This window comes from Parambassis ranga, chromosome 3 (assembly GCF_900634625.1).
Source record: "Parambassis ranga chromosome 3, fParRan2.1, whole genome shotgun sequence".
NCBI lineage: Eukaryota > Metazoa > Chordata > Actinopteri > Ambassidae > Parambassis > Parambassis ranga.
In genome coordinates this window covers 9,110,455-9,138,381 of record NC_041024.1, presented here as the reverse complement: position 1 = coordinate 9,138,381, position 27,927 = coordinate 9,110,455, and the positions used below count along the sequence as shown (strand labels likewise).

At 40.7% G+C, this 27,927-nt stretch overlaps 4 protein-coding genes across 8 annotated transcripts; 2 read left to right on the top strand and 2 right to left on the bottom strand.

Moving 5' to 3' along the window:
• Nucleotides 1-204: 204 nt before the first annotated feature.
• Nucleotides 205-5,462, top strand: grtp1a (growth hormone regulated TBC protein 1a). Its single transcript, XM_028401814.1, has 8 exons — nt 205-894; nt 2,143-2,294; nt 2,380-2,538; nt 2,790-2,914; nt 3,205-3,301; nt 3,476-3,648; nt 4,890-5,075; nt 5,210-5,462. The coding sequence occupies exons 1-8, from the start codon at nt 824-826 to the stop codon at nt 5,300-5,302; spliced, it is 1,056 nt and encodes a 351-aa protein (XP_028257615.1). The 5' UTR covers nt 205-823; the 3' UTR covers nt 5,303-5,462.
• A 364-nt stretch (nt 5,463-5,826) lies between these two features.
• On the bottom strand, nt 5,827-11,608 carry lamp1a (lysosomal associated membrane protein 1a). The gene is made up of 9 exons (XM_028402556.1): nt 11,171-11,608; nt 8,385-8,491; nt 8,084-8,303; nt 7,694-7,855; nt 7,397-7,608; nt 7,197-7,322; nt 7,056-7,122; nt 6,803-6,970; nt 5,827-6,698 (listed from the first exon to the last, which is right to left on the bottom strand). The coding sequence occupies exons 1-9, from the start codon at nt 11,223-11,225 to the stop codon at nt 6,559-6,561; spliced, it is 1,257 nt and encodes a 418-aa protein (XP_028258357.1). The 5' UTR covers nt 11,226-11,608; the 3' UTR covers nt 5,827-6,558.
• A 1,356-nt stretch (nt 11,609-12,964) lies between these two features.
• cul4a (cullin 4A) lies at nt 12,965-19,861 on the bottom strand. 4 transcript variants are annotated; one of them, XM_028401635.1, is made up of 21 exons: nt 19,774-19,861; nt 19,168-19,464; nt 18,125-18,240; nt 17,905-18,008; nt 17,390-17,459; nt 17,229-17,302; nt 16,990-17,152; nt 16,815-16,904; nt 16,619-16,701; nt 16,350-16,417; nt 16,019-16,137; nt 15,734-15,926; nt 15,544-15,648; nt 15,345-15,455; nt 15,129-15,214; nt 14,906-15,013; nt 14,665-14,778; nt 14,464-14,569; nt 14,172-14,344; nt 13,932-14,084; nt 12,965-13,839 (listed from the first exon to the last, which is right to left on the bottom strand). In XM_028401635.1, exons 2-21 carry the CDS (start codon nt 19,307-19,309, stop codon nt 13,744-13,746), a joined length of 2,274 nt encoding a protein of 757 aa, XP_028257436.1. In that variant the 5' UTR covers nt 19,310-19,464; nt 19,774-19,861; the 3' UTR covers nt 12,965-13,743. The 4 variants fall into 4 exon arrangements, with proteins under 4 accessions (XP_028257436.1, XP_028257435.1, XP_028257433.1 ...); XM_028401634.1 differs by having other exon boundaries at nt 19,749-19,844; XM_028401632.1 differs by having other exon boundaries at nt 19,666-19,825.
• Nucleotides 19,862-20,273: 412 nt separating this feature from the next.
• tgfbrap1 (transforming growth factor, beta receptor associated protein 1) lies at nt 20,274-27,927 on the top strand. 2 transcript variants are annotated; one of them, XM_028401631.1, is made up of 13 exons: nt 20,274-20,482; nt 21,539-22,249; nt 22,709-22,903; nt 23,080-23,234; nt 23,338-23,420; nt 23,550-23,730; nt 23,814-23,974; nt 24,330-24,387; nt 24,458-24,598; nt 24,755-24,898; nt 25,622-25,781; nt 25,972-26,429; nt 26,847-27,927. In XM_028401631.1, exons 2-13 carry the CDS (start codon nt 21,553-21,555, stop codon nt 27,033-27,035), a joined length of 2,622 nt encoding a protein of 873 aa, XP_028257432.1. In that variant the 5' UTR covers nt 20,274-20,482; nt 21,539-21,552; the 3' UTR covers nt 27,036-27,927. The 2 variants fall into 2 exon arrangements, with proteins under 2 accessions (XP_028257432.1, XP_028257431.1); XM_028401630.1 differs by having other exon boundaries at nt 21,534-22,249.

The window sequence follows — 27,927 nt, the reverse complement described above, 5'->3', positions numbered from 1 at the left end:
TATTACGGTCTTAAAAACATGTTGTGTTTTCATATTAAGGCGGTTGCTATTTACTTAAAGCCAAGCCGATTTATTATATTTAAAATGCGTTTAAAATTATAACATGCCTATCTCTAACCTCCTGCTTCAGCTTCACTTCTTTCCCCTCCACAAAGCGTCCTGAATGCAGCACAGCCAGCTTTTACTGTTCCCATGATTCCGTGAAGTGGGATCTTACGGGAATCCCTCGAAAGCAGCATTAGGTCTGATTGAGGCGTGTGTGTCCCGGGGCAAACGTCACGCGTCTGAAACCTTCCAGGGAGTACTCTGGCCAAGAAGAGTGGAAGTAACCGACCAAACGCGTGGGAAACACCGGGTAGCCTCGACCCGATCGATATGTGTGGATGTTGTATTTAACATACGGGCGGATTAGTCGCACTCCGAGGAGCCGAGGAACCAGCAGCAGGTGCATGTGGATGGTGATAAATCTAAGGGCAACTTTCTCCACACGGCTTTTTCATCGGCGGATCGATGATATATTTTAACAATCACTAACTAAAACGATTTCTTAGTTTGAATGAAAAGTGTAAGACTTCTTTTTACGTCTTCCCCCTCTTCGTGAGTAACAAGTTAATCCCGGGAAAAAGCAGCGGTCCTGTCCCGTCTGCCTCCGCACGCAAACATGGAGAAAGTGAGCTGTACGGCTAACTCACCTCAACTTTGCCTCGCACGTTTGTTGTGAACTGTTGCCATTTTTTTTGGATATAAGTACAACGGACACATGTTGGGCCTGTAGCAAAGATTTTTATTTGGAGGAAGAGATACAAGCGAAGCAGTGGATGCAATGGAGAAGAAAAAGGAGGCGATCAACCGGACCCGCATCGCAGTCGGTCCAGCTAAAGACAGAGTGGACAGGTAACGTTAGCAAACCTACCGGGTACTCGGCTAGCTACAAAACGATGTCTTAGTTACAAAACTCGTCAGTAGTCGAGAGACTTATTTGTCAATAAAAACAAGAAATTAATTTTTAAGTTTATGTTCGTTTTTGTGGAAAATTGAAGCAGCATTAACTATTTGTTATTGGAAACGTTAGCATAGAGCTAACACTAAGTTACTCTTCGTGCAAAACACGCACGGTTAATAACGAGTAAAAGTATTGATTAGCAATTTTTTGTCAGATTTATATTGCACAGCATACAAATAGACATGTTTAATTAACCATTGGACTAAAACTAAAATGTGTCAAAAACTACTTAGTTTGGTTTCAGCTATAAAGATTATTATTCAGACTTAGTTTGAGATTAAAATGCTGTTTTGTTAAACAGTTCAGTTACAAACAGGCGAATATATATTTTCCTTGCACCATATGTTATTGACTCTATTACAGATGGAGATGTATTGATAACGGTAACATATTTGATTTAGAAGACTGATTCACATTCAAATTGACTTTTAATTAGTTAATATGTGTTATTTAACTTGATGGCCTGTTATAATAATAATAATTTATTACTCTGTCAAGTTTTCAAGTTGTTTCAAATCATTTTGTCCAGCTCATCAGACTAAGAACCATGTTGTTTTCTCTGTATGTTAAGCCTACCCAATAACATGGAAGTTAAAGTTAAATTCATGTCCTTTTTTTAAACCAGTAAATAGTATACACCCCCCCCCCCCACACACACACACACACAGTGATAACACAAACCTACACCTTAAATCACGTACCATACTGATATTTCTATTGTGTACTTTTGTTTTTGTTCAGGCAGCAAGGACACTGAGACACACAGCCTTTTCCTTTAATGATAACTTTCCGTACACCCAGTGTTTACAGTGTGTGTGTGTGTACACAGCATAATAAAACAGATGGTAGTCGACTGCTACATTTCTGGTGTGTTGCTGTTGTGAAAGGGTTAAGCTCCAGAGAGATTATCTTGTTACCTAAGGCATTAGGATGAGCTGCCAACAACTTTTTCATGTAGGGCCATGTTGTAGTTGCTGGTAATGTACATACATATGCTCTACGTAAAAATTACAATAACAAAATTGAGCTTTTATTCTTGTCTGCAGTACATTTGCAGTACACAAATAAAGCACATAAACACTGGGGATTTTTATCATGATCTGATGTTTTTTAAAGAAGTTTGTAACTTTTTGGTCCAGTGTGGATCCATACGGCTTTCAGCGTTCAGAGGACTTTGACTATGAGTCATATGAGGAGCTAATGTCAGAGTATCTGGTGGTGCTAACCCGACGGTCCATCAAGTGGTCCAAACTCCTGAAGGGCAAAAGCAAAGTGAAGAAGAATGTGAAATGTGAGTGTGAAAACTGAACACGCTAGTGTCCTTACAGTGTACACGTGCCAACTAAACTAAACTGAAAGGGTTCTCTCTTCTTCAGTAAAGCGTTATGTACGTAAGGGGATTCCCAATGAGCACCGGGCTCTGATCTGGATGGCAGCCAGCGGGGCTCAAGACCAGCTAGAGAAGAACCCAGGATACTACCAGTCCCTACTGGGAGCTCAGCCAGACTCCAAACTTATGGAGACCATCAGCACAGGTTAGCCTGTTTCTCGTTTATCCATGTGATGGCTCAGTCCTCACCATCACAGTCCTGGCCTGTCTGTCCCTGCATATCATGCTTTACTTTAAGGGTACTATGATAAGGGCAAGGACAATAACTCAATTTTTAGCTCAGCAGTTTTTATTGTGAAGTTTAGTTTTAAACAGAATTTGAACCTAAGTTCTATACATTTTTGTTGTAAACACAAAGTTAAATTAGTGTCTCCATTTCCATTTTCCCCTTTTTAGACCTAAACAGAACTTTTCCAGACAACATCCAGTTCCGCAAGACATCCAGCCCATGTCTGCAGAAAGCTCTGTACAATGTGCTGCTGGCCTATGGTTACCACAATCCAGCTGTCGGCTACTGTCAGGTAAAATTAAAAGATCTAACCTTTGACATTTAAACTTGTTAATGTGACTTCTCGGTTAATTGATTTTCAGTTATTTTTGGGTCCATATATTTGATTTAATTCTGGTCATTTTGACAGTGACGGTATTTTTTGTATTGATTTATAAATATATAGTGTGAGGCATCCATTTGTTCTTTGTTGTCTTCTTATGTGTACACCTAATGCCCCCCTTGGTGGATGCTTGATTCTTCCGTCTTATAAAACCTGCTGAGACTTGAGTGTAACTTGAGTGTTTGTGTTTTTGTCTTCAGGGGATGAACTTTATAGCTGGGTATTTACTTATCGTCACAAAAGATGAAGAGAAATCTTTCTGGTTAATGGATGCACTACTCGGAAGAATTTTGCCAGGTGTGTAATATAACTTTTTGGGTAGTGGTGTGGTCTAAGTTAGACACCACATAAATAATCTAATTTAACTTAGTTTAAAGTGCCATTTTTCCATTTTAAGCCTAGTTGTATTACAAAACTGTATCTGTTTTCAGAAGCACTGTACAACCTAAAATAATTGTTGTGTGGTTGTAGACTATTATAGTCCAGCCATGCTCGGGCTGAAGACGGACCAGGAGGTGCTAGGAGAGCTGGTCAAAGTAAAAGTCCCCAGAGTCTGGCAGGTCATGGTGGATCATAATGTCATGTGGACCCTAGTGGTCTCCCGATGGTTCATCTGTCTCTACATAGACGTCTTGCCAGTTGAGGTGAGTGTATCTGTGATCAGTCAGTCTTTATGTTTTGTCAAAGCACACCACTCACCATACAACCCTAAAATGTGAACAGTAAAGGTTTTCTCATTTCTTTTATCTAACCCACCTCACACTGGCCTTTTTGTTGCTATCTTCCCCTTTCGGCCTGTGAAGGGTGTGGAGTGTGTTTGTTCACCAAACACACATGGAAATAATGTGGGAGGCTTATATGAGAGGCTCCTTCTCTAATCTGAATATACAAACTTCATGGCTTACAGGGTAGAGTTGCCACTGTGACTGTAACTATGTGACATATTTAAAATAGCTGTTAGCAGGAAGTTAAAACTACAGGAAAGAAGAATATCTGGATAAATCTCATTTCCAGAATTTACAATGTTAAAAAAGTACGACAGCGTGACATTTAGGTTTCGAAGTGGTTTGTACCAAATCTGTTCATCTGTGGAAAAATTACAAACAAATTTGCTATGTAGTGGAGTGCAGACGACGTAAACATACAATCTTTCCTGTGCAAGGAAACCACACCTGGATGTGTTCATTGTTGGTTTTATGGACAATGAGGACAAACCACGTCACATGCAAATTTAATAATTTACATTTACCCATGTTTTTCAGAGTTATAAAAGTAAATGACTCATGTAAATAATAACACCAGTCCCGTTTGGCCAAAGGTCACTGATTTAGCTCCTAAATAAACGGCTGTGTATTAAAGTTCTGGGTATGGTGTCAATGTATCGGTCTAAATATGGCCTAAACCAGGGGTGCCCCATACGTCGACCGTGTACGAAAAATCTTTTATAACACCGATGTCCCACTCTCTCCTGATCGCTTGCGCCATTGCATCGTTGTGTGTATGTAGTACCGTGAACTCTTACCTTTATTACAAGATCTTTACGTGCATATTTTTTTGATCAACCAGATAGACAGCTAAATGCTGCAGTGCAGTCTCTCTCTTCTTTTGATGCCCTGAAGTGGTTATGGGTATATTTGAACGATGTTTGTATTGAAAATGTAATTTAACCACACATTGTCATTTAAATTTTAAGATGTTTTCTTTCTTGATTATTTTAACCTGTTCATATATCTTATAATGGAACTCTTTATTAGAGTGGGTAGATCATTTTGACTTGGTCAGTGTGATACGTAGCTTGTGAGCCTTGTTGCCTAAACAGTCCAGTGTTTTAAAGTGTGAAATGTCAAAAGAAAAAAAATATTTCTTGATTTCTGTTGTTCTTTAGACAGTCCTTCGGATTTGGGATTGTCTGTTCTACGAAGGCTCAAAAATCCTGTTCCGCGTAGCCCTGACTCTGATCCACTACCACCAGGATCTGATTCAACAGGCCCAGTCCCTTCCAGACATCTGTGAAGCCTTCAAGCAGATCACCCACGGACCATTTGTCGAAGAGTGCCACACTTTTATGCAGGTAAACCCCCTGCTCATTCTCAGAAGAGTTATATCACTGCAGTAAAGGTCAGTCAGTATAGATATATATAAAAAGCTACCTGTGTAATTTCCCTTCTTTAATCCTATAATCCCAGTGTTTCATTCCATTCTTAGAAAATCTTCACTGAACCAGGAAGTCTCTCCATGGCAACCTTGACTAAGCTGCGAGCCGCATGCCGCTCTCAAATCATTGCAGAGGAGTCCTGACCTGGACTTCACTACCTGTATCTCAAGTCAATACACATTCCAGTGAGGATGAGCACCTGCAGCTTTGTTTGCACTTTAAAAAAAAAACAACAACCAGTGACTACTACAAACTACATACTCTTTGTCTTAAATCATGAGACAGTCATAAAACCTGCAATATGCAGGCCTGCATATATGATGATATGCAAATAATTGTAGCAATGCTGTATTATTGATAATTCTATTCAAAATGACCATGTAGTTTGTCTTAATTGAGTATCTTTTGTAAAATGTGGAATTGCTCACTTTAGTCCAGCTCAGATATATCAAGTTAACACTATAAACACAGCCACAAGGAGCCGGTCTACTGTATTTCACAGTCATGATTATGACTATTAATAGTCCAGTTAGGGTAATCATGGATAGTCAACTGACAATATTGAGTGCTGGTCATTTTCTGCTTCCCCGTATTATATTTTGTATTTTGTAGTATTTGTATTTAAACCAAACAAAAAAGAATGAAGTTGAATTAAATACTTACAAAATGAAAGCAGGACTTAAAGGTTTTTATTAACTTTTCATTAAATACATAATAGAAAACGAGTTCAAACCATTTTCTATAAAAATAAAATACTAAATTCACTTCATTTTATTTTGGGGGGGAATTTGGTGGAAAGCAAAAAATGGAAGACTAATCCATACATATGTTCATTTGTCTTGTCCTCATAGAGCAGCATTTTTTATCATAGCAATTACTGGACTGGGTTAAACTGAGTTTTAATAATATCTACAGTGGAGGAACATGATTTGGAAAAGACACATTCAGAGCTTTCCCTTTTCTTAAGTCATAAGGATCACAATACACTGGTGAAATTAAAAAACAAAAGAGTGCCACTGAAAGTCTGTAGGCAAAAAAATTACAATTTTAAAATGACTCCTTCCACCTCTTAAATGTAATGATTCTTTATAAATAATTACTAAAAAGCAACGAAAAAAGTTCAAGCAAATCCAATTCCTAGAACATAAAGAAACAAAAGTCTTTGACAATGTGAAGTCTCAGCCCTCAGATGTTTCTGAAATTAGCACGTGTTTTGCTTCTCATTATTTCCAGAGGCCACATAGGATATAATGCAAAACATGTACCCCCCAAAGAGAAACACCTGCCTCCATTTTTCTCACACTTGTGTCCATTGTCTCATAAGTTTCTCATCCACACACGCTTGTGTTCACTTCGTCACTATTCAGTCTTTGGGGTTCGAGTTGGATAACAAGCCCGTTTAAATGGTCTGGTATCCAGCATGGCTCCTCTTCCTGCCTATTAGGTACGCAATAAGAATGATCAGCACCAGGCCAGCAAGAGCTGCTCCAACTATGATTGGAATTAGCATCTGGTCCTGGTCCATCTGACACTCCTCGGCTGAGGATGTAGAAAAAAGAAAGTCAAGTTACGCTTGCTGCAGATAATGTGTTTCATATTTCCAACAAACTCGAACCGTTAGATAAAAACGAAATCTGTGATACCTGTAGCAAACTGATCAGTCGTGACACCAAATGGCTGCACCTGCAGTCTGAATGTGTTGAGAGAAAAGACTGGAACCACAACCAGAGTTTGCTCTGCACTGCACATGTAAGAGCGGCCCAGTGTACTCTGCAGGTAGTCCAGGCTGGTGTTACTGGCTGAGAATGGAGCTGGAGAGAGACCGATACAAAACTGGAGCGTCTTAAACAGGTCTGAGTTAAGAATTAAGTGCATTGCTTGTGACGGTTAACATACCACTCATATCGGTCCTGTTAGCGAGCAGAGTTATCCCACTCAGGTGGTACTTGTTGGTTGTGGAGTTCTGTGGATGTAAAAAAGAGCTCAATAGTTGTATATTCACAAAACAAACAAGCAAAATAATGGATATGCATTTACCAGTGTGAAGGCGAAAGTAAGTGTTGTGATTTGCTCCTGAGTCACAATCAAGGTAGCACTGCTGGCTCCACATGATCCTGATACACTGGTCTGATTGGGATTGATGTTTGATAACTCCACAACCGTCTGGCAAAAATATAGTTGGTTAGTTCCAAGTTATTTTTAATTTACACACATTTACATGTGCAAGTCTGCTTTACCTTATTTTGAGCTTGAGAGAAGTAGGAGAAATTGAGCTGTAGTCCCATGTGGGCCAGGAGACACACCGTGCCGTTGATGGAGTTTAGAGTGTAGGTGCCACGTTCTGGTGTTCCTGGAGGAGTAGGGGCTGGAGGTGCTGGAGGCGCTGTTGTTGTTGTAGGAAGGGTAGTTGGAGCTGTTGTACTGGTCTGATCGGCAGTGCATACGCTTTCTGTGGTGAGAGAAATAATAACTTTGAAGAAGTGGGTCATAAACCCCTTAAAACACACCTGCTGAGAATCAAATCAGGGTTGTACCTGCTGGACTCAGGTCATTTCCTGGCATGTACGCCTGCAGCCTCATATCAGAGAACGTGACCGTTGCTTCGCCAACATTAACAGTGGTAGGACTCACACAGTGGTAGGTGGTGTTGATGGCTGCCCAGATTCCAACTGAAGCAGACACCACAGTGACCACATCTAGGACAAGTATGCATGTAATGGTTAGTTAAAATATGAAACATGTTGCATCTAACTGGATTTAACCACTAAACCCACAGACAGGCTTGAAACCTCCTTCTGTCCCTAAAACAAAGAGAATCCTTGGACTTTGACCCACCTGATGTCCCTTTAATGCATCAAGTGTGTAATCTTATCGCTTATCATAACCACCAGCAGTTAGCAGTTAGTTACTACATGTACTCTTACCAGAGCTGCTAGCATCAGGGAAGAGTGAAGTGTCACTCAGGTTGTACTGCAGTGTCAGATTAGCAACACTATACAGACTTCCATTGGTCGAAAAACCCAGGCCGAGTGCGTGGCCAGATCCAAACACTGCCACCAACCACGGGGTGCTGCCGTCTGTGCCACATTTGCTACTGTCTGTGTCGACTGTGGTGGACTCCGGCAGGGAGACCTGCACTGTTCTCTGAGGACACAAAGAGTGGTGGATTAAGATGTGTCAAAGCCTTAAAGAGGATAAAGCCAGAGTGTCTGTCTGTGAATGTACTCTGATGCTGGAGGTGTTGTATGTGATGGAGAATGATCCAGAAAGTTCAGTCTTGATGCAGGTAGAGTTCCCCTCCCTCACTTCAAGAGTGACCGCCTGAATGCAACCTGCAGATGAAAAACAGGGAGGTACAATACTCAAATAATATAGAAAAACACAAGATATATGCACTTGTTTGCTGTAATTCATGGCAAATAATTCATTATTAATGTTATCTCATGGTGGACTAGACTGCTTACACATGCCTATTATTGATGTAATGAGAATACACAACAATATTGAGCCAATATTATTTGGGGTTTTTCGATTTGATGGAAATGTATGTATTTTCCTGCAATTTCCAGACTGTTTGATAAACAAATAGTAAATGACAGTGAGAAAACCCATCAAAACATTTTGAGGAAATAGTGCTGCTGGAACGTTCCCTCAATTATTCTTTTTATCTGGCTCTGGATTCTTAGATAAAGGTTGCAAATGATTAACAGTTGTCGATTATTTTATTATTGCACATCCACTGATTTATAATGCCATGTCCTACATACACAATAAAGTAATTCACACAAGCCACCACCAGGGGTCTACAGACAGTTAAAAAGTCAGGCACCATGACTATCACTGGAGCTGCTGCTCCACTCCAGCCTTGCAGCAGGTGTACCTACACATGCCATCCAGTGAAAATGTAACATCTCGTCCAACTTGGCAACTTTTACACTTGCATTGTAGTCTATTAATACCCTTATTGTCTGGAAACTGTGAGCTCACTGTTGTATGTCTATGGCTGCAGTTCTCGAACATTTTGCAACAGCAGCTACCCTCAAACTCATACACTCATTAACCCTATAATTAACGTCCCTTTTAAAACAAACTATAACACAACATAGGAGTTTCACCACTTGCCTCACACTTCCTAGAATGTCCATAATGACGTTGGAGGAACAGTTACATGTGGCTGTGACTGTTCCTCTTTAGTCAAGACTATATGCCATTAAATTCGGGACTTTATTTAATTTGGTGCTCTGTTTAGTGACCTGAGTGGGAAAATATTGCTCCACAGTAGCCATCTGCCTGCTGATGCTGCCCCAAGGTGGTGTTATTATATTATTATTATTTTTTAAACTCACTTTTACACAGCCTGCACTCTGGCCTCCTTCATAACCATTTCCTTCCATCTTGTGTATGCTCCATTTCAACAACATATTTATCATGTCAGAATCAGCTCTGCACTTCAGTCCCTGACAGTCACTTGTTCTCATGCTGCCTGGCTGAAACCTGACCCTGATGCCACCTCTCTGTTCACCCTGTAAACACGGAGCAGACGTTTTGCACAACACTGCAACCTGGTCACATGGTTAAAAAAAAGTTCTGTGTGCAAAGTATGAAGGTAGCTCAAGGCAGCATGACAGAGTCAGTGTGGAGTCAGAAATGTGTCTTACATTACCCCTTGTGTTGTGAGGAAAATGCTGGTGTAGGCAGGTTTTATTGTCACCATGTTACAGAGTGGAAAACAAACAAAAAGCTCTGTTGGCCCTATAATGTAATTAAGAGGTTAAAAAAACAATCGTATCTGTTCTCCTGTGTCAGCAGCCTGTGTGTGTGTGTTCTGTGCAATTAAACTGGTCATAAACTAGCAGTGTCAGAGGGCCCCTCCAGGCCTGTGCACTACACAAAGCCAACATGGCAGTCACGTGCAGCTCTCAGATGACACAACAATGAGGCCAATCTGCTGCTCCACAACATTAACACCACCAGCATTACATTAGAACAGAATAAAGTCCAGAGACGTTTCCTCTGGTTACCAAAAGGCCCAATGATTTCCATTAACTTCTTTAAATAAGCTATGAAATAAATATTTGCTGGTTCCTTCCTGTTAAATAGAAAAAATAGATGGTATTATAATGGTATAACTTCATACACTTTGATTATTAAGACAGCTTCTGTTATCATTTTTCACCAGGGTTAAAAAAAGGGAAATAAATGCTATTTATTACCTACTGACCCATAGATTACACCACCCATAAAACTACTAGCACTATCATGCTATCAACAGTCATCTAAAGTCCCACTCCTGGTGGGTCACCATGGGAACCTTTGTAGTATAAATATTTAGCCTACAGTTGTCAACAGCAGACAATTCTTTTTAATCCCATCTTGATTGATTAGCTTACTTAAATTGGATTTGATCAGAACAATCATTAAATAAAGAATGATCATATTACTATTTATCCTTAGAGATACACTTTCTTGTCAACTTGCATCACCAACATGGCTGCCATCTTGAAACATTTCACCTCCTCAATAAGGAAGAAAAAATTAAGCATTTGACTTTCTTGACTTAAAATTACGAACTAATAGAAGCACCTACGTTATTTATAATACATTTAAAATAGAAAGATACTCAACTGACCTATGTTGTTTTTCTAAATAATGCCACATGCGGGGCTTCGGTCTCTCGAACTTTCCAATGAGATAACATTAAATTAAACACTACCTTATCTTTATAAAAGAAAAAAACAGCTTTGTTGTTTAAACTTAAATAGGTCATGTCTCAAATCAAGATGAGATGACCTCGACATGCTGCTTATTTTCTTCTTCGGTGGTGCCAAAGTTAAACGTGTGAATCCAGGAGATACATAAAACTACAGTGGCAATCCCGAAGCTTTTAGGAGCCGATAGATAACACGTTTTGTTTTCAGCACACAGTAAAAGGACCGAATGTTTCAGTTAAAGGTGGCAGCAGCTACCTGGCTAACTGCCCCGCGGCAGGTTTTCTGACGCAAAACACTCACCTAAAAACGCAAACCAGGCGACGACGAGCACGACCAGATCGTGGCAGACTTTCATCCTGACGTGTAATCAAAACGTAGATTTTTTTTTATTTTTCTCAAATAAAGTCCAAAGACGAGAAGGGAGGAAGAGGTGGTGGTGGAGGAGGACGAGGAGGTGTTGTCGTCGTGTCGTTGTTGTTGTTGTGTCGCAGCAGCGGGCGCAGGTGTGGGTCTCACACTGCACTTGACTTGACGGACCTCCGGCTGCTGTTGTTTACACTGCTGTGCGGCCTCGAAAGGTGGAGGCTGGAGTCGGTAGGTAACCCTGAGACACCGTCCTGTCCTGCAGGTGGAAACGCGGTTCGATGTCCCTCACAGACACACAGTCTGCCGTGAATAAGCCATGTCCCGTCATGTGAACTGGGAGCGTTTAGAGCACCCCAGTCACGTGAGACCGCCCCTCCTCCTCCTCCTCCTCCTCCTTCCTCTTTTCGGTCAACTCTACTATAGCTCTGTTTCTCATGTGGAGGTGCATAATGAAGTCAAACTTATATAATAATAAATAATATAGAAACTGTGAGCTGTAAAAAGATACTTAATGAGAAAAACTATGCACTTCCAGGAATAATATTACTTCTCACAGCAGTGTCATGTTCAGGTCTGAATAATTAAGATGTAGTTATCTGAGAAGACTATGACTATTCTCATCCCAGCATTCCTAAAATGGCATGTCAAAGATTTAAAGAAATGATCTGGTATAATAAGTGTAACATCTCTAGCCAACATATAGCTGCAAGGGCCAGGAAGCATGTGAGGGTCCACACACACACACACACACACACACACACACACACACACACACACACACACACACACACACACTGGGAAGTGCTGTGGGTAGTCAGCTGACACCTTCATCAATTCACGAGGGTGTGCAAAACCCCTGCAGGAATGCAGAGGCTGCTTTAATACTGCTATCAGGACCCTGCTACATTCTCACTTTATATATAACCATGCCAACAGACATGCATGTTTTTTGTAACTCTATTAGCTGTTTTGTTTTTTAATCTTGTGGGATTGGTGAAACTATACACTGCTTCATTTTCAGTTTCACTTCTGCTTTGTTAAAATAGCAGCATGGTTTAAGTGATATAAACTGAAAGGACACTGCTTACTTAGACCTTCTCGTTTCCATATTACAGGTTTTATTTTGTTATTACTGATGATAGACTGCAGGATGATGGTGGTGTATTCATGGCATTGGGCAGAAGATTAAGGCAGCCACTGGGCTCCTTTTCCAACTTGGTCAAGAGGTAGTGGTCGGAATGTTCCTGAAATCTGGTGAAGGAGGGGTAGGTGTTCCTGGATGGCAGCCATCACCACCACTGGCTGTAGTGTTGTCCTGTAGATTCAGTTTTACAGAAGTCCACCAACAGCACTCAAGTTTGACTTTCTTAGGAGCTGGAGACTCTGTGATTTCTGTCCTTGTTCAAAGTGATCTAAGTCTTAAGTTGTTGGGGATCTTGGTATCCACCTCAAAAATTGTCTCCTGACATGTTATACCTGCATGTATGTTGTGATCAGTGCTACGAGGCGTGGCTATGAACTAGTATGCTGTGATCATTTCATGCATCTGCCATGGTCTAATTTGTGGCAGGGCTTATCTTTCAGTTTCTTTCTGATGAAGTTGACTTCAAACTTTCTGCATCAAGAGTTCAAGATGTGTATGAAATAAGATCTGTATCCTGACACCACACATCTGTCACTCACATGCACACAATGAAAAAACTATTACTGGCTTTTCTCTACAAATCATTAACAGAATCATTAAATATCCATTTATTCAGGTTCACTTTTCGCACTCTTACATAGAATACAATCTGATCTACAAAAACATCAGCACATGACATTGGACGTTTTGGTCAAAACATACAAGTTAACAAAAGTAATACCCAACTGGCTTTTGCCTGCATGTCATTTAGCATCAAACCCTCTGTTCCACTTCATCCTTCTCAAGCCTCTCCTCTCTTCTTGTCCTCAACAGCTACGTCTCTGCCAAATCAAGCAACCACCAAATCAGGTTTACACTCAGCAGTTTATGCAGCCATTCATAAAGAGAACGCCTCAACTGAGAAAATAAAATGACACAAGAAAAAAAATCTTAAAACTCAAGACAAACCAACTAGAGTAGAAAATAAGTGATTTTTAGAATGACATGACAGAGGAAAACCCAATCTGAAGAAGGAAAAACGAAAACAAAAACAGAGGAAAGTGCTCGTTATTTTTTTCAGTTGTGTTTTGCATTAGCAGATTTGTAAGTCACATAAACCAACCATCAACAATCCAGGCCACACCTCCAGCCCAGTCTTAGAGTCCCACTACAGATGTCACAGAATGGGAACAGCACAGCCAAGTCTCTCTTGTCTCTCTGGAGCTCTTTTTGTCGTCTGGACGCCGCGTCCAGGATTGTGGATGGAGGGAAAGATGGGCACCAGAGGAGAGTCGGGTGGCTGAGGGGCTGTAGCCCTGTTTTTTTGGGGGGCCAGCTGTCTGCTTGCTGTGAGAAAATGCACGGCGGTGACAGCGCTGTCCCCTCAGGCAACGTAGTGGTACTGATTAGGAGTCTCCTTGTCACGTTCCATGTAGTCTCTGTCTATGAGTGACTCAATACGCTTCTTCAGGTCACCTGGCTGTAGAGAGCAAAGAATCAGATGATGCTGATGAGCGCCGAGTGTGTGTTTTGGAAGAAAAACTTTAAATAAGGAGATATTAGAAACGCTACCTTGACGGGGAACTTCAGCTGGTTGTAGAGCTCCGATACCAGTAGGTTGTGGCTGAGGGTTTTCCTCATCTTCATGATCCGCACAACTGCTGCATCAATCTGATACTGCCTGTCCTGGAACACACGCTCTGTAGTGCTAACCTGTTCCTCTACCTGCATGGATTATAAAAAGATGAGTCCCAAACAAAGGGGAGGACGGTATAAAGAAACAAAGATGGAAATGTGCCGTATTGTTTGTACCGTTTCCTTCATCTGGATCTGGTTGATCTTGATTCGGAACAGCTTGTGTTTAAAATCATTGTTGAAGTTGAACCGATCTCCATCCTCCACATCTTTCCCTCGAGGGTTCTTGTTGAGGACTCGGGCTTTTCCACAGGCCAGGGACTGAAGCGTACGCCTCAGCTCTCCTTCCTCTGTGCACCACAGAAGACAATGACGATGATGAATGAATGATGATGATAGTGTAATAAAGCAGGGGTCTCCACCAAAATAGAATGTTTGTACCACATGCTGTATTTAAAACATGTCTAACCTATGCCAGTGGCAGCTCGGATCTCCTCCATGCTGAACTCCTCTCCCTCATTGAACATAAGCAGCACCAGTGTCTGGAACAGGGACACCTGTAGCTCCTTCTTCCCCTGCACATTAAAGTAGTCACTGTGCACTTCAAATGTTTTCTCAAGCAAGTTTGTCCACCTGATCAGTGCCATGTTAGGATATGCTAAGCTCTTACCTCTTTAAACTCTGCCTTTAGAACAGCGTGGCCTAGTGTGGGCTGCCACTGTAGCTTCCTCCCGCTGTGTTTACCCAGGTAGAACAGCTTAAACACCTCCTGGAGTTTTACCATCTAGCAAAACATAAAAATACATCATCAATATCTTCCTTATCGGTCTTCTAAAATTTAGCATTAAACTTTTAGGAGAATGATCTGCTTTAATGGCTCCCGATCATAAGCATTTATGTTATGTGCGTACCTCTGGGGGCAGGTGGACCTCCATTGGTGGGTAGGAAGGCCAGTAGCCCATAGTGAGGATGTTGACAGTAAGTTCAATGTTGCTTGGGTCACTCTGGTTCTGCATATACTGAGTAGAAATATCACAGTCATCTTACAATTACGTATGAAAGCTGTATGTTTTGAGAGAGCAGTGGTTTACATTCACATACTGCTTATATGCATTGAAACTTTAAGTACGGTACCTGTTTGAACTGGATCATGATGTCTTTGGAGAGCTCCATGTCCTTAAACATCCCCTCCAGCTTACTGGTAAATGCTGCACCACATTCTGCAGTAAGGCAAAAGCACAAAAGTTACACATATGATCCTGATGTGTTATTTCCAGCATACATCCATATGTCTGTGTGTGAGAGACAAGATTTTGATAACTAATTCAAGACACCAGAGTAGAGATTCACCGTGTTTGAGCTTGGAGAGCATGGACTTTTCAGCATCAACAGAAGCACTTTTCCCGACAAGCAGTCGCTTGGCCAAGTCCTTCTTATAAAAAGCTTCAAACACATCTTTTCCTGGAAAGAGAAAACGGAGATAAGCTTGCTGGTCAATAATAATAATGCAAATTTTAGTGAGAGGCAAAGAATAACTAAAGCAGCTGACCATGTATGAAACGGAAGATTATCATTATTTTGTCCAGGATTCTCTCCAGCTCCTCCTCTGTGGCCTCCTTGTTCCCAGCTCGTAACTTAGAATCCACATACTTTGCTGGATGGGAAGAGGAAGATGGTCATCACATGCTGGGACTAACAAAACCAAGATGATGCTGTTGTGAATTGTGTTTTGTATTTACCAATAAGCTCAGCAGGCTTGTTGGGCCTCTTGTTGATAAAGGTTTCAAAGGCTTCCTTCATGGCGTTGATGAAAGCCTCATTTCGTGCAAAGCAACTTTGTGCCACGTTGTCCATCTTGTCTTTGAAGTCCAACAGCTCTTGTACCATGTCCTTGTCTTTCTCTGGAGTGCAGACAATCTCCCCACCAAAGGACTAAGACCAGAGAGAGACATGAACAAGTGAGGATAGATTTTGTGAAATAAAAAACACCTTCTGTCTAAATCCATTTTAGATGGTGTGTCTACCTTGATATAATCCCTCCAGAACTGAAGCAGCGTGGGTAGTCCTCCCTTCACCTTACTAAAGAGCTGGTAGAGGAGGGCTAGCTCAGTCACACGATTCTCATCCAGCAGAGTGCCCAGACCTGGCAAAAAAAAAAAAATATGTTAATATGTGTACTTTTGTATTTTGATTTTTATACCCTTCAAATCAGCTGCAATTTTATTAAGTCAGACTCACAAATGTTTAATTTTGGATTTGTTTTTATCATTAAAGCATACAAGTAAACAGCACAATACAACTATTTAACATTAAAAAAAGGGTTAAAACTACTGCAGCAAAACTCAACAGACTTACCCTTTTGTAGCATTGCTGTCATATGCTCTCCTAAAAGTTGTTTCTCAACACAGCTAATGAGTGGTTTCCTGTGAAAAGGACAGAAGAAATCAAAAGGTTGAGAAAGTGTAATGGATGAACAAATGTCTTAATCTCCTAATCTTAGCTTCTTCCAAATTAAATGCAATTTTCCAGTTTAAGTCACATTATACATGAATTATTTAGCCTGATAAGGTTCGGTCTGTCAGGAATAATTGGGTCTAGTTAATTGATGTTGTTGTGATCCTTACTGAGTGCTCTGGTCAAGGTAGCTCACGATCCGATCATTCTCTTCCTCTAACCTACGAGCCACATGGTGCAGGTACTCGGGTACCTGGACACATACAACCACACACACTTGGTGAGACACACATCCTTGGCATTACATGTGCAACAGGACACTGATGAATAACTGTGACCACATGATCAGAAGATCGTCTCGCTTACGTCTCTCTCCTGCATCAGTCGCTGTCCCTCTGCTGCATACAGGCGATTGGTCTCAGTCAAAAATTTCTCCTCAAAGGAGTCTTTGTAAACCTGAACAAAAAGACAATCAGGAGGTAGAAACTTAAAGGACTCCATCCACTGTATGCACTGCTGTGGTAAACAGGTGATTATGTACCTGCAGGTCTGACAGCATGCCCAGTAAGCTCCGGAGCAGACTGCGGTCTACAGTCTCCCCATTCCGCTCCAGCTCGATCTGCTCCAAAATGCCTTCAACTGTTCGCTTCTGTACGGCACTGTCACTCACAATGTGGGTGCGAAACAGCTCCAACCCAGTATCCCTGCAGTACAACGACAAAGTCAGCTAGAACAGAACGTCTAAACAAACACAACAACTTGAATGGAGAGGGGTTTTACCAGATGGAGGGGAGGAGGGAATTCTGAAGGACATAGGTACGATCCAGGAAGAGGAAGATACTTCGGATCATTATCTATGAAGAGAGTTTTACACATTAAGTTACACAACTAAATCACCGTTTCCTGAACAGTTTGAAAACACATAGTAGCATTTTACTTACAGTTTGTCTACAATGGTCCTGCCAGCAGCGATTCATTCGCTTCAGGAAGGAAAGGTTGTCCAAAGACTCTGTGAGCTCCAGGTTAAGGACAAAATCTAAAGGCTAATATTTATGTCCATACTGTGTCTAACAGCTAAAAACATATCATGTCATATTAACTATAAATAACCAGAGAAATTGAAATGTTTTTCAAAAATGTAAGATAAGGCCACTGATTTTCACACTGTATGTCAAACATGTCTTCATTGTGTGCCACTCATTAGACCCTTTGTGAAGCAAATATTAAAAGTAACTTGTTAGACATTGACCCCTTGTGAAAAAAGACTGTAACAGCACATCATGTTAAATGAGCTATGAGACAAACAAGCATTACATTCAACTGCTATATGAGAAGAAGTAATAAATACTAACATACTAAAGTACTGCTGCAATCAAGCATCCCAATTAGTCCAAACTCAATAAATGTTCCACAGGGTTTAACCTACCTGGTTTGACTGTGCACAAAAAAAGGATATTCTCTAAACTGGTGTATCTGCGCTTGCACGTGATCTTCACACACTTGTCTTAACTGCTTATACAGTGTGGGGGAAACTTTATACGAACACAGATTCTCCACCGCCTTAGGAAAAAGTTTAAAAAAAGAATGTGCATCAGAAGCACGGGCAAGAGACAGAATACTGGACACAGAGAAACACTTTTAACCTCGTTTAAAAAACAGTCATTCAAAAAGCAAACCTGATAGAGCTCTTCCAGATTGTACTTGATCGAGGTGCTGTTCTGGATGGCACCCACAGCATCTCGCAGCTTCAGCCACGTGTCCTCAGTATAGTTCTCTGCTAGTTTTGGCCTGTCTGTAACAAACACATAACAAGAATGTACATTTCTAGGACCAACACTTTACCAATACAGCTTTTGAAAAGATCAAACCTTGACACACTTTACCCAAACACAATGACATTTTACTAGTAATCTCTGCAGCCTTCTGCAGTATTGTATCTGTTAATTTTCAAGTTAGAAATGTATGACTTTATGACTTGTGTGTCCTGTAATTATGGGGATATGAAACAATGAACTAAGAAGTTATCTCCTACACCACACCGAGTCGGAAATAAACTTTTATTATGGCTGTTCTGGTAACAGAACAGTATTTTGAGACTTCATTTTTTGTCTTAAAATAGTTAAAATAGTTCTAAAGAAAGTTTATATTTGACTTTTTTAAAAGTACCTTATCCGTTTCAATTATATTGAAATACTACTTTCCAAAATACCTGGTTGTCTCTATAACATGGTAAACAACTTTATGATTTTTAAAATAATTTATATATAGATTTGTTGTGGTATTCATTAGTGCTGCCAGCAGAATAATCTCATCAATTGAGTGGTTATTTTAGAACAGATGCACGGCCTGAAACCTTAAGTAAGTTAACACCTAATACAGCAATAGTGAGGGGCATCCAGAATTAAACATCATAAACATCAGTCCTGTCCATAACAATAAATAAATAAATAAATCATCTGTGGATCAAGCAAAACAAATGACTTGCATTAATGGCTGATAGGGAAAGCATGCGTTTATGTAAGCCCAAAACAATTTTGGCATGTGAAGCCTTGAGCAGCAAACTGATCAGAGCAGTTTGGTCAGCAACTTTATATCTGCTGTCACAACTCATACACATCGCCAGGCAGACAACTTCTCCCAGTAAACTATAAAGGTCATATCATTTGTAATGTAACTGATGCTATTAGGAAGCATAAGAGAAAACAATCAGCGAAAGTACCTTTAAAATTTTTGATCACTAATTTCTTTGAAGCACCACTTTTTCCTGAGGCCACAGCAGAGGTCCTGGCCATCCCGTTGGTGCTGTGCTCCCGTATCGCAGAGAAGCTGGCCCTCTTGTCCTGTCGGGTGTCCTCTGCCATTATCAGATTAGCGCTTTGGCTTAACGCTGTATGGTTCAAGTGTTTTGCTAAATTACTGTGGGATTGTTGAGTCGCTCGTTTTTTGTTTCAGTCTCAGCAACACAGCCTCTCTGATGAGCCAGTGGTCTTTGGTTGACAGCGCAGGCACTCGCAGCCTATTTGAAACACATGTAAAAGCAAACAGTGACTAACGTGAGACCAGTTAATCACAAAACATAACTACCGCCAGCTAAGTAAACAGATCGCTAGCTAACAGTGTGTTATCTGAAACTGCTGCACACTTTAGCGACCTGTTTTCGTCTTCCACATAGCACTTTAGCTTTATAGGCTAATCCATGTCCGTGATGATTACTTACTGATTTTAACGAGTTCAATTATTGTATTTTGCAACCGCAAACTAAAACATAAAAGCGACATAGTTAGCGTGGATATGACAGACCCATATTGTTGGTAGCTGTCTTTACCATGTAGCTAGCTAGCTAGCACAACAAAATGGCTTTTCTCAGGCAGTTTAGTTGGACAGGTGCATCTTGGGTGAAAAGCGAACGAGCTGCGTTCAAGATCAGATCGAGATCACAATGCTCACAACATTGCACAGCAGCACGACAAGTCTCCAAGGCAAGCGCTGACAATAAAATGGTCCTTACTGGTATTAAGATATTAAACAATTATGTTTGGATACATTATTATTTATCATTGATGGATGTATTTAAGAATTGTACAGTGACAGTTCACCGTTTTTAACCATACGTATTAGGAATATAAATAAATGGAGCCATGAAATGAATGCATCACTATAAATGACACATTTATTTCACGGCCTTATTTAATTGCTTATTGACACAGTTTTGTATAACTTTAAGTCTGTTTTAAATACGTTGACACATAGTAACATCTTCTTTCCCTTTGATTGATAGTCTTGAACGCACCCTTGTATCACCTGCAACCAGTAGGGGTTCGTTGCTAATGGGCGGCGTTTCACCCTGGATAAGGAAGACCTGTCGCCACCACATAAAACACATTTTCTGCCTGTCTGTGCGGTGCCAGCCCGAGCACTGTGGCCATAATAATGTATACATGTAAAAATATGTGATGGCTGCTCTTGTCTCCGGAGTAAAAAGGCTCGCCTGTTTGTGGTGATCCGGTCTGCCGTCCCGAGCGCTGTTTGTAGCGGTAGGTATGCTGGCTAAAGCCAACAGCTCCAGAAGAAACCGAGCAGGGAGTTGGTGCGCAGAGCATCTTCTCTGGGGAGGAGAGGCCGATTGAGAAGTAGTTGTTTTCTTTGGACATACCCCATGTAGTAAAATAACCATACGGTTATTGTAAGATACTCTGAACAAGCTCTCGTAGCTTGCCATTGACTAGCTTTCTAGCTTTAGCTTCCATGGAGAACAGCCCTTTTAGGCTAATGTTAGCTTAGCTTGCTAACTAGAACATACTCAATAATTAAAAAACTAAGGACTAATTCTTCATATTCCTACGTCTTGGGAACAGAATAGGTCTCTCCTAGAGTGTGATTGTTAACCATGGTACTTTTGGTTTTTTACTTCTGCTGCTGTTAGCCTCTGTCTGGATATTAGAAGCTATTATATAGCGTCATTAGCTATTACTGCTTGAGCAAGAGACACTATGCTTGCTAATGTTTTGAGGAATATAGTTGAATATTTGCATAAATTAGCTCACCATTAGTGTATAACAGGATTAACATCCTTTAAATGCAATAATACGAAAGTTTTGGTTATTTAATTATTGTATCATAGAATTAAAGCTGTGTTCATGTCGAGAATGTGTTTGTCTGCTCATCTATATACACCCATATGCCAGCATATGACACAAGTTCTGAACAAGTCCTTAGTCGCGTAAACATGTGTTATAGTTATTTTACTGGTACACAATTTTAGGAGATGTTGATGTAAAGATAAAATGCCCAAAGAACAGTGTGTTTCATTCACTTTCAATGATATGTTTCCAAAGTGTCAGGGATCTAAACTGAGTATGAAAAATGTGTGTTGCATTATGAATAGCTGCTGGTCCCCCGAAGCCTACAACTAACAACAGCATAGATTTGTGCTCTTGGTAAGAGACACGCCCAGTATATCATGAGATATTGCCAGTGAGTTGAAAATGTGTCCCAGGAAACCGTTGTGCAGAATTATTGTTTTATATTGATTAGTTTAATTGTCTTCACAATGTTGTTGATGCCTCTTTGTTTTGTATCATCTAGTGTAGATGCCTTGGCTGAAATGAGTGTGAAGGCTTTTGAGCTAGTCCCCGCTGTGGAGCGAGACCTCCTCATGGGCGACAAAGCTCGCATCAACATTGAGTGCATCGAATGCTGTGGAAAACACCTTTACGTGGGCACCAATGACTGCTTCATCCACCACTTTCTGCTGGACGAGGTCACTTCCTCTAAAGGCAAACTGAGTTACTCGGCTCAGAAGCTGCTGCACAAATACCTCGGTCTCAAGAAACCAGTGGCGGAGTTGCGAGCTGCCTCTGCTTTGGAGCGTCTGATAGTGCTTTGCGATGGGATAGTGTTCCTTGTTGATATGGTGACATTGGAAACTGTACCATCAGCGGCAGGAGGCGGAGCCAAAATCAGAGGAGTAACAGCATTCTGCATCAATGAGAATCCAGTAAACGGTGATCCCTTCTGTGTGGAAATGGGTGTGCTCTCCTCCAAACGGCGGACAGTACAGATTTACATGGTGTACGAGGACAGAGTGCAGTTGGTAAAAGATGTAACCACTCCTGAGCAGCCCTGTGCCATCAGCCTTGATGGTTACTTCTTGTGCCTGGCCCTTACAACACAGTACATGATTCTGAACTACAACACAGGAGCCTCCCAAGACCTCTTCCCTTACAACAGTGAGGAGAGGAGACCCATTGTGAAGAGGATTAGCAGAGAGGAATTTCTTTTAGCAGCACCTGGTGGCTTAGGTGAGTCAGTACAAAAACAGCTGAGTAACAAGAACAGTATTGATGATGCTTATGAAACCACAGATGATGACTTCAAAATATATGAAACTAATTTTAACCCATTTGAAATTGAGAATATTCTCATAAAATAATGACAGTCATTCAAGGATGGAAAGCTTGTTGTTTTGCATCTTGTGTCTCTGTCATTAGAGTAATTGCTGAATTTATCGTTAATTAATGGACAATTTTATTGCATTTTTTCCTTTCTTAATTAATTAGGGAGTGTAAAATTTAATGATGTCCAGTGGGGAGGTTTAATTGGCTGCAGATGCAACAAAATACATAAATTGCCCTTCACAAACAGACAAACAGTAGTCTTTCGAATACTGCAGTTTGTAGACTATAAATGATGAGACTGCTTTGTTTGAATAAAGGAAGGCTTATTTGACATGCACCTTTATAACTTCTTCCAACCTCTAGGAATGTTTGCCAATGCAGAAGGGGTGTCTCAGCGGGCTCCAGTCAACTGGTCAGAAAGCGTGATTGGTGCCGCTGTGTGTTTTCCTTATGTGGTGGCTTTGGATGAAAGCTTCATCACCATCCACAGCATGTTGGACCAGCAGCTGAAACAGACACTTTCATTCAGGGATGGACACATTCTGCAAGATTTTGAAGGTACATTTGCACCTTGCTGTAATCAATAATAAATAGCCAAAATGCTGGTTAAGAACTCTGTCAGAGAATTTTATCAGGCTGTATGTTACTCATGTGTGGCTTGTTTCAGATAATAGATTAATGTGTTATAATTCAGCTGCTTGTCAAATAACTGTGTGTGATCATATGTTTTTTAGGAAAGGTCATTCTGGCTTCCACTAAGTCTGTGTATGTCCTGGTACCTCTGCCGCTGGAGAGACAGATTCAAGACTTACTGGCCAGTCACAGAGTGGAGGAGGCGCTGATCCTCACAGAGGGAGCACAGAGAAATATTCCCAAAGACAAGTTCCAGGTATTCAGTTATATGCTATTTTGATTTGTAAGGCTGAAATATGAATTATATTGTTTGTATTGCAAAAACTTGTCTCTAATATTGTCACATCATGTTTATTTAGATTTTGCGCAAAAGAATCCTCCAGCAGGCAGGTTTCATACACTTTGGCCAACTTCAATTTCTGGAAGCAAAGGAGCATTTCAGGTAAAAGTTGATGTGTCAAAGCTGAAGTGATGTTGAAGAGTTTTTTTTTTCCGAATAAAAAAAGAAACGACCGGTGTAAATTCTTGATTGCACCCCTTCTTTTTTGTGACCTTACCTTTTTATTATCAGGAAGGGTCAGCTGGATGTCCGAGAGCTGATCTCTCTCTACCCTTTACTGCTACCAGCCTCCTCTTCATTCACACGCTGCCACCCTCCTCTCCACGAGTTTGCAGATCTCAACCATCTGGCACAGGGGGACCAGGAAAAAGTGCTTCGATGCAAAAAATTCCTTATTACTTATTTAGGAGAGGTAACTGGAATAAAGCTAAATTCGGCAATGACACCACATATGCTTTTTTTTTTTGTAACGTTTTTCTTCACCTGTAAACACAGGTACGAAGTACAGAGGTGGTGAATGGCTGCAGAGAAGACGTGGATACGGCCCTGTTGAAGCTGTATGCTGAACAAGATCATGACAGCCTTCTAGATCTCCTGGCTTCAGACAATGCTTGCGTGCTAGCAGACAGCATCCCATGGCTGGAGAAATATCACAAGTGTGTATAATGGAGTGATTTTTGCTGCTATGTAAAAATTCATCAGGCTAAAATCTAGCTCTGGTCATAACAGTTCAGACTGGTAATTAGCAGAAAATTAACACACAATGATAACTGTGAGAATCAGCTTATTCTTAATTAATTACTGCAGCTATTAAATTCATAAATGCCTTGTGGGACAGACTGAGATTGGGCTTTGTTGGGTAAATATCTTTCCTTGCCCTTTGCAATTAATTACTGCCCTGGTAAAGCTATGGTACTGTGTCCAGTTTAGTCAAGCTGATTTAATTACTTTGTACAAAAAATGTAATCTTGTGGGAGAAGCCTTGATTAATTCAGTCTTTCTCTGTCATAGATATTTTGCACTTGGACTGCTTTATCATTATAATGGTCAGGACGCAGCAGCACTTCAGGTATGTATGTCTAAGTTGTTACCTATTTTTGGTTCTCACAGGAGTACTAACCTCTGAATTTGTCTGACAGTTGTGGATCCGTGTGGTAGATGGGGATCTACAGGACACCACTAGATCCGACCTGTATGAGTATATTGTGGACTTTCTCTGCTCCTCCAGTTTGGACCTTATATGGAAGTATGCAGACTGGGCCTTGCGGAAGGATCCCACCGTAGGTGTAACTGCTTTATGGGTGTATTTTCAGTACAATGTCAGCATCTTCTCCTTAATGCTCTTGCAAAGTTTCTCTTTGATTCCACATTGCCTGCATCACATTTTATCACGTGTGTGTGGTAGCAACGACCCTGTCTTACTTTTTGTTTCATAGATAGGTGTCCACGTCTTTACTAAGAGGCCTGTCAGTAAAGATCAGCCAGAACTGAACCCTGATGATGTCATCTCTTACCTGGGAAAGCACAGCAAGGCCCTGCTGCTCTACATGGAGCACTTGGTGCTGGAGAGAAGAATACAGGTAACAACAAACGGATTGAATATAGCAGCAGCATTATTAGCATAGGTGCTGTGTGTCTACACACATGAATGTCGTTGGCTTTTTAGCAATGCTTATTTATTATTAGTTATTTTGAGTTGCTTTAAGAGCTTTTAAAACATGTTATGCCACTATGTAGACTGCCTGATTGAATGATAAAGAAGTTTACCTTTGCCCTTTGCATCACACAACTGAAAAAAGGAAGTGCAAATTCTGTCTGCGGGGCCACACTTTAAGTGTTGACATGTTTCGTTCTCCGTTGTCTTGGTGTCCTTAAGTAAAACACAATCTGTTCTACCTTCTGTGCTTGATGCTGTGATGTAGTTGATCCATATGATACATTTTCCTGCAGGCTAACAGGTGTTCTTAAAGGAGTTGTCTTAAGTGTTGAACTGCATTGTTGTCATTAATTTGAACATTGGTGTGTTCTCACTACTTACCACATTGTCATAATGAAAGTATTTTGATGAAGTAGGTCACATGAGACACTGTGGCTCAGTGGTTAGCTTGGTTCCTCACTTGCTCCTACAGACACTATTTAGATGGTTCTTAAAGGTAGCTGGGAAACAAACCACTTTATATGCCTTGTAAAGGTAGATATTTCTTTCACAACTCTTTGGTTTAATTTTTAGTTTATCATCTTCTCCATCTAAAATGTATTCACTACGAATCCCTTTTGTTTTCCTTCTTTTTTTGTGAAACCAGAAGGAGAAGTTCCACACGCACCTGGCTGTGCTCTACCTGGAGAAAGTCTTGTCATTGTTGTCTCAGACACCAATAGACAAAGAGCAACTGACCAAAGCTAGAGAGAGGCTCCAAGCCCTGCTCAGGGAATCCAACTTATACCGTGTGCAATTTCTTTTAGGTGAGACAAATATCTTCAAACATAATTCATATATATATGAAATATATTTATAAATAATTCATATATATATATATATATATTATGATCTTTCAGTTTTTATGTTCCAGATTGTCATTGTGCTTTTGCAAAAACAAATGCATGTGTTGAAAGTTTCTACCTAAATATTTTCTTTCTTCTGCTCTCTCTCCAGGTAAAATGGAGAACTGTGAAGAACTGCTGCTAGAGCGTGCAACACTATATGGAAAACTAGAGGAGCATGACAAAGCACTACACATATTAGTACACAAGCTCAGAGACTTCCCGTCCGCTGAGGCATTCTGTTTATGGGCCTCTTCATGCCGAGATTCTGCTTATCAACAGCAGCTGTTTCACCTGCTCCTGGGTGTGTATCTAGATGGAAACCTTCCTGGAACAGCAGCTGGAAGTGGAGATGGAGACCTGGAGATGGCAGCAGTGGACCTCCTAAATCGCCATGGCGAAGTTTTTGATGCAGTTCGTGTCCTGCGAATGCTCCCTGAAGGCTGGTCACTGCAGCTCCTGCGGCCCTTTCTGAATCGAGCTGTCAGGGCGAGCATGCATGCCTGTCGCACCTCCCAGATCGCTCTGGGGCTGGCCCACTCTGAAAACCTTCAACTGCTGCATGACAGGGTGAGAAACACTTGACAAACAAACGTTAAATAAAAAATAACAGGCGGTTGTTACTGGAACTGCTGTGCTTGTTTAATTGTTTTCATTTTTTAATTTATAGGCTTGTATTATGACCTTATGGTTTGCTATTTAAAGCACAGCATACCAATGTATATTCAGGAACCCTAACAGATTTAAACTTTTGGAAAACAAAGAAATGAGTTGAATGAAGAATGACCTAGATGTTTAAACTAGACGTTTGTAGCCTTATTAATATACGAGTATGAACCAACCAGATATGTTGTGTTTAATTAGGATGAGCATAATCAATTAATGTAATTTCTTGTGATGTTATTTAGGTTAATGGTTGAACTTTGGTTTAAGAACTGATTGAATTCATGTTTTTTTTATAATTATTCTTTATGTTTTTTCCTCCAGCTGAAAGAGCGTAAGAAGCCCATATTTGTGTCCGAAAAGAAGGGATGCCACCTCTGCCATAACACCTTCAGTGAGCCAGGTGTGGTGTGTCTGCCAGGCGGAGTGCCTGTCCATACTCACTGTGTCGCACAGAGAGTTAGAGACTCTCCCACAAAGAGACAGTTGACTAATAGCAGTAATCACACGTGAGACTTTTTCCTTCAAACTACCATGTGACCTGGGACTGGAGGCACTGAGCTACAGCAAGATGCGCTGAGGTTTTGGACGGATGATGATGGTAGAGGTGTTAACAACAAAAAAGAAAAAAAAAAAAAAAGCACAGAACTACGATTTCTATAGTGGATCCTGCTATGGAGTTAACAAGACACACAAAGACGGCTGGAACGGCGTGTTATGCGTTTGAGGAAGGAGCTAATGGTTACAGCTATCTATTCATGTGCTGCAATTGTACCACACTTTCAGGCTCAGCTGTGTGCTTGTTCTGTCTTCACTCACACCGTTTTCAACCTGAATTTGAACACGCAACATTTCAGTCCTTTTGCAAATGAGCATGAATAGTATTACGGCTCTTACGGTTCTGGTCTAATTAGCTCGTATATTGTCCTAACTTGCACATTGCAGTGTTGGGTTTTAATGTAAAATATTATCAAGCTCCATTTGTATTAAAGGAAACACAGTCTTTTATGTTAATCTTTTACTCTTAATAATCCAGTTTTACAGCTGCTGCTTTCCCCCCCTCAGCCATAACAGCAGTTGCTGTTGTCACTGTATTCTAGTAGCAGCAACAATTTGATCCAAACCCACTAGGTGTTGAATGTCCTGTTATTAAGGTGAAAAACCTTGTCACATGTGTAAGTGTTGTTGCAGCAACAGCGTAAAACACTACATGAAAGCTGGCATAGCTCCTCTAATCATCTGTAAGGTGGAGGTTCAGTACTCACATTAAACAAAGGACCAATCAGATTTCTTCTTGCAGAAATGAAATGATTTTTGACACATTGTGACAAATCCTGTGAAATCAAGCTTCAATAATTTTTGTCTGGCTTTCGGTAAAATAAATTGAGAGGCGTCTTTGCTGACA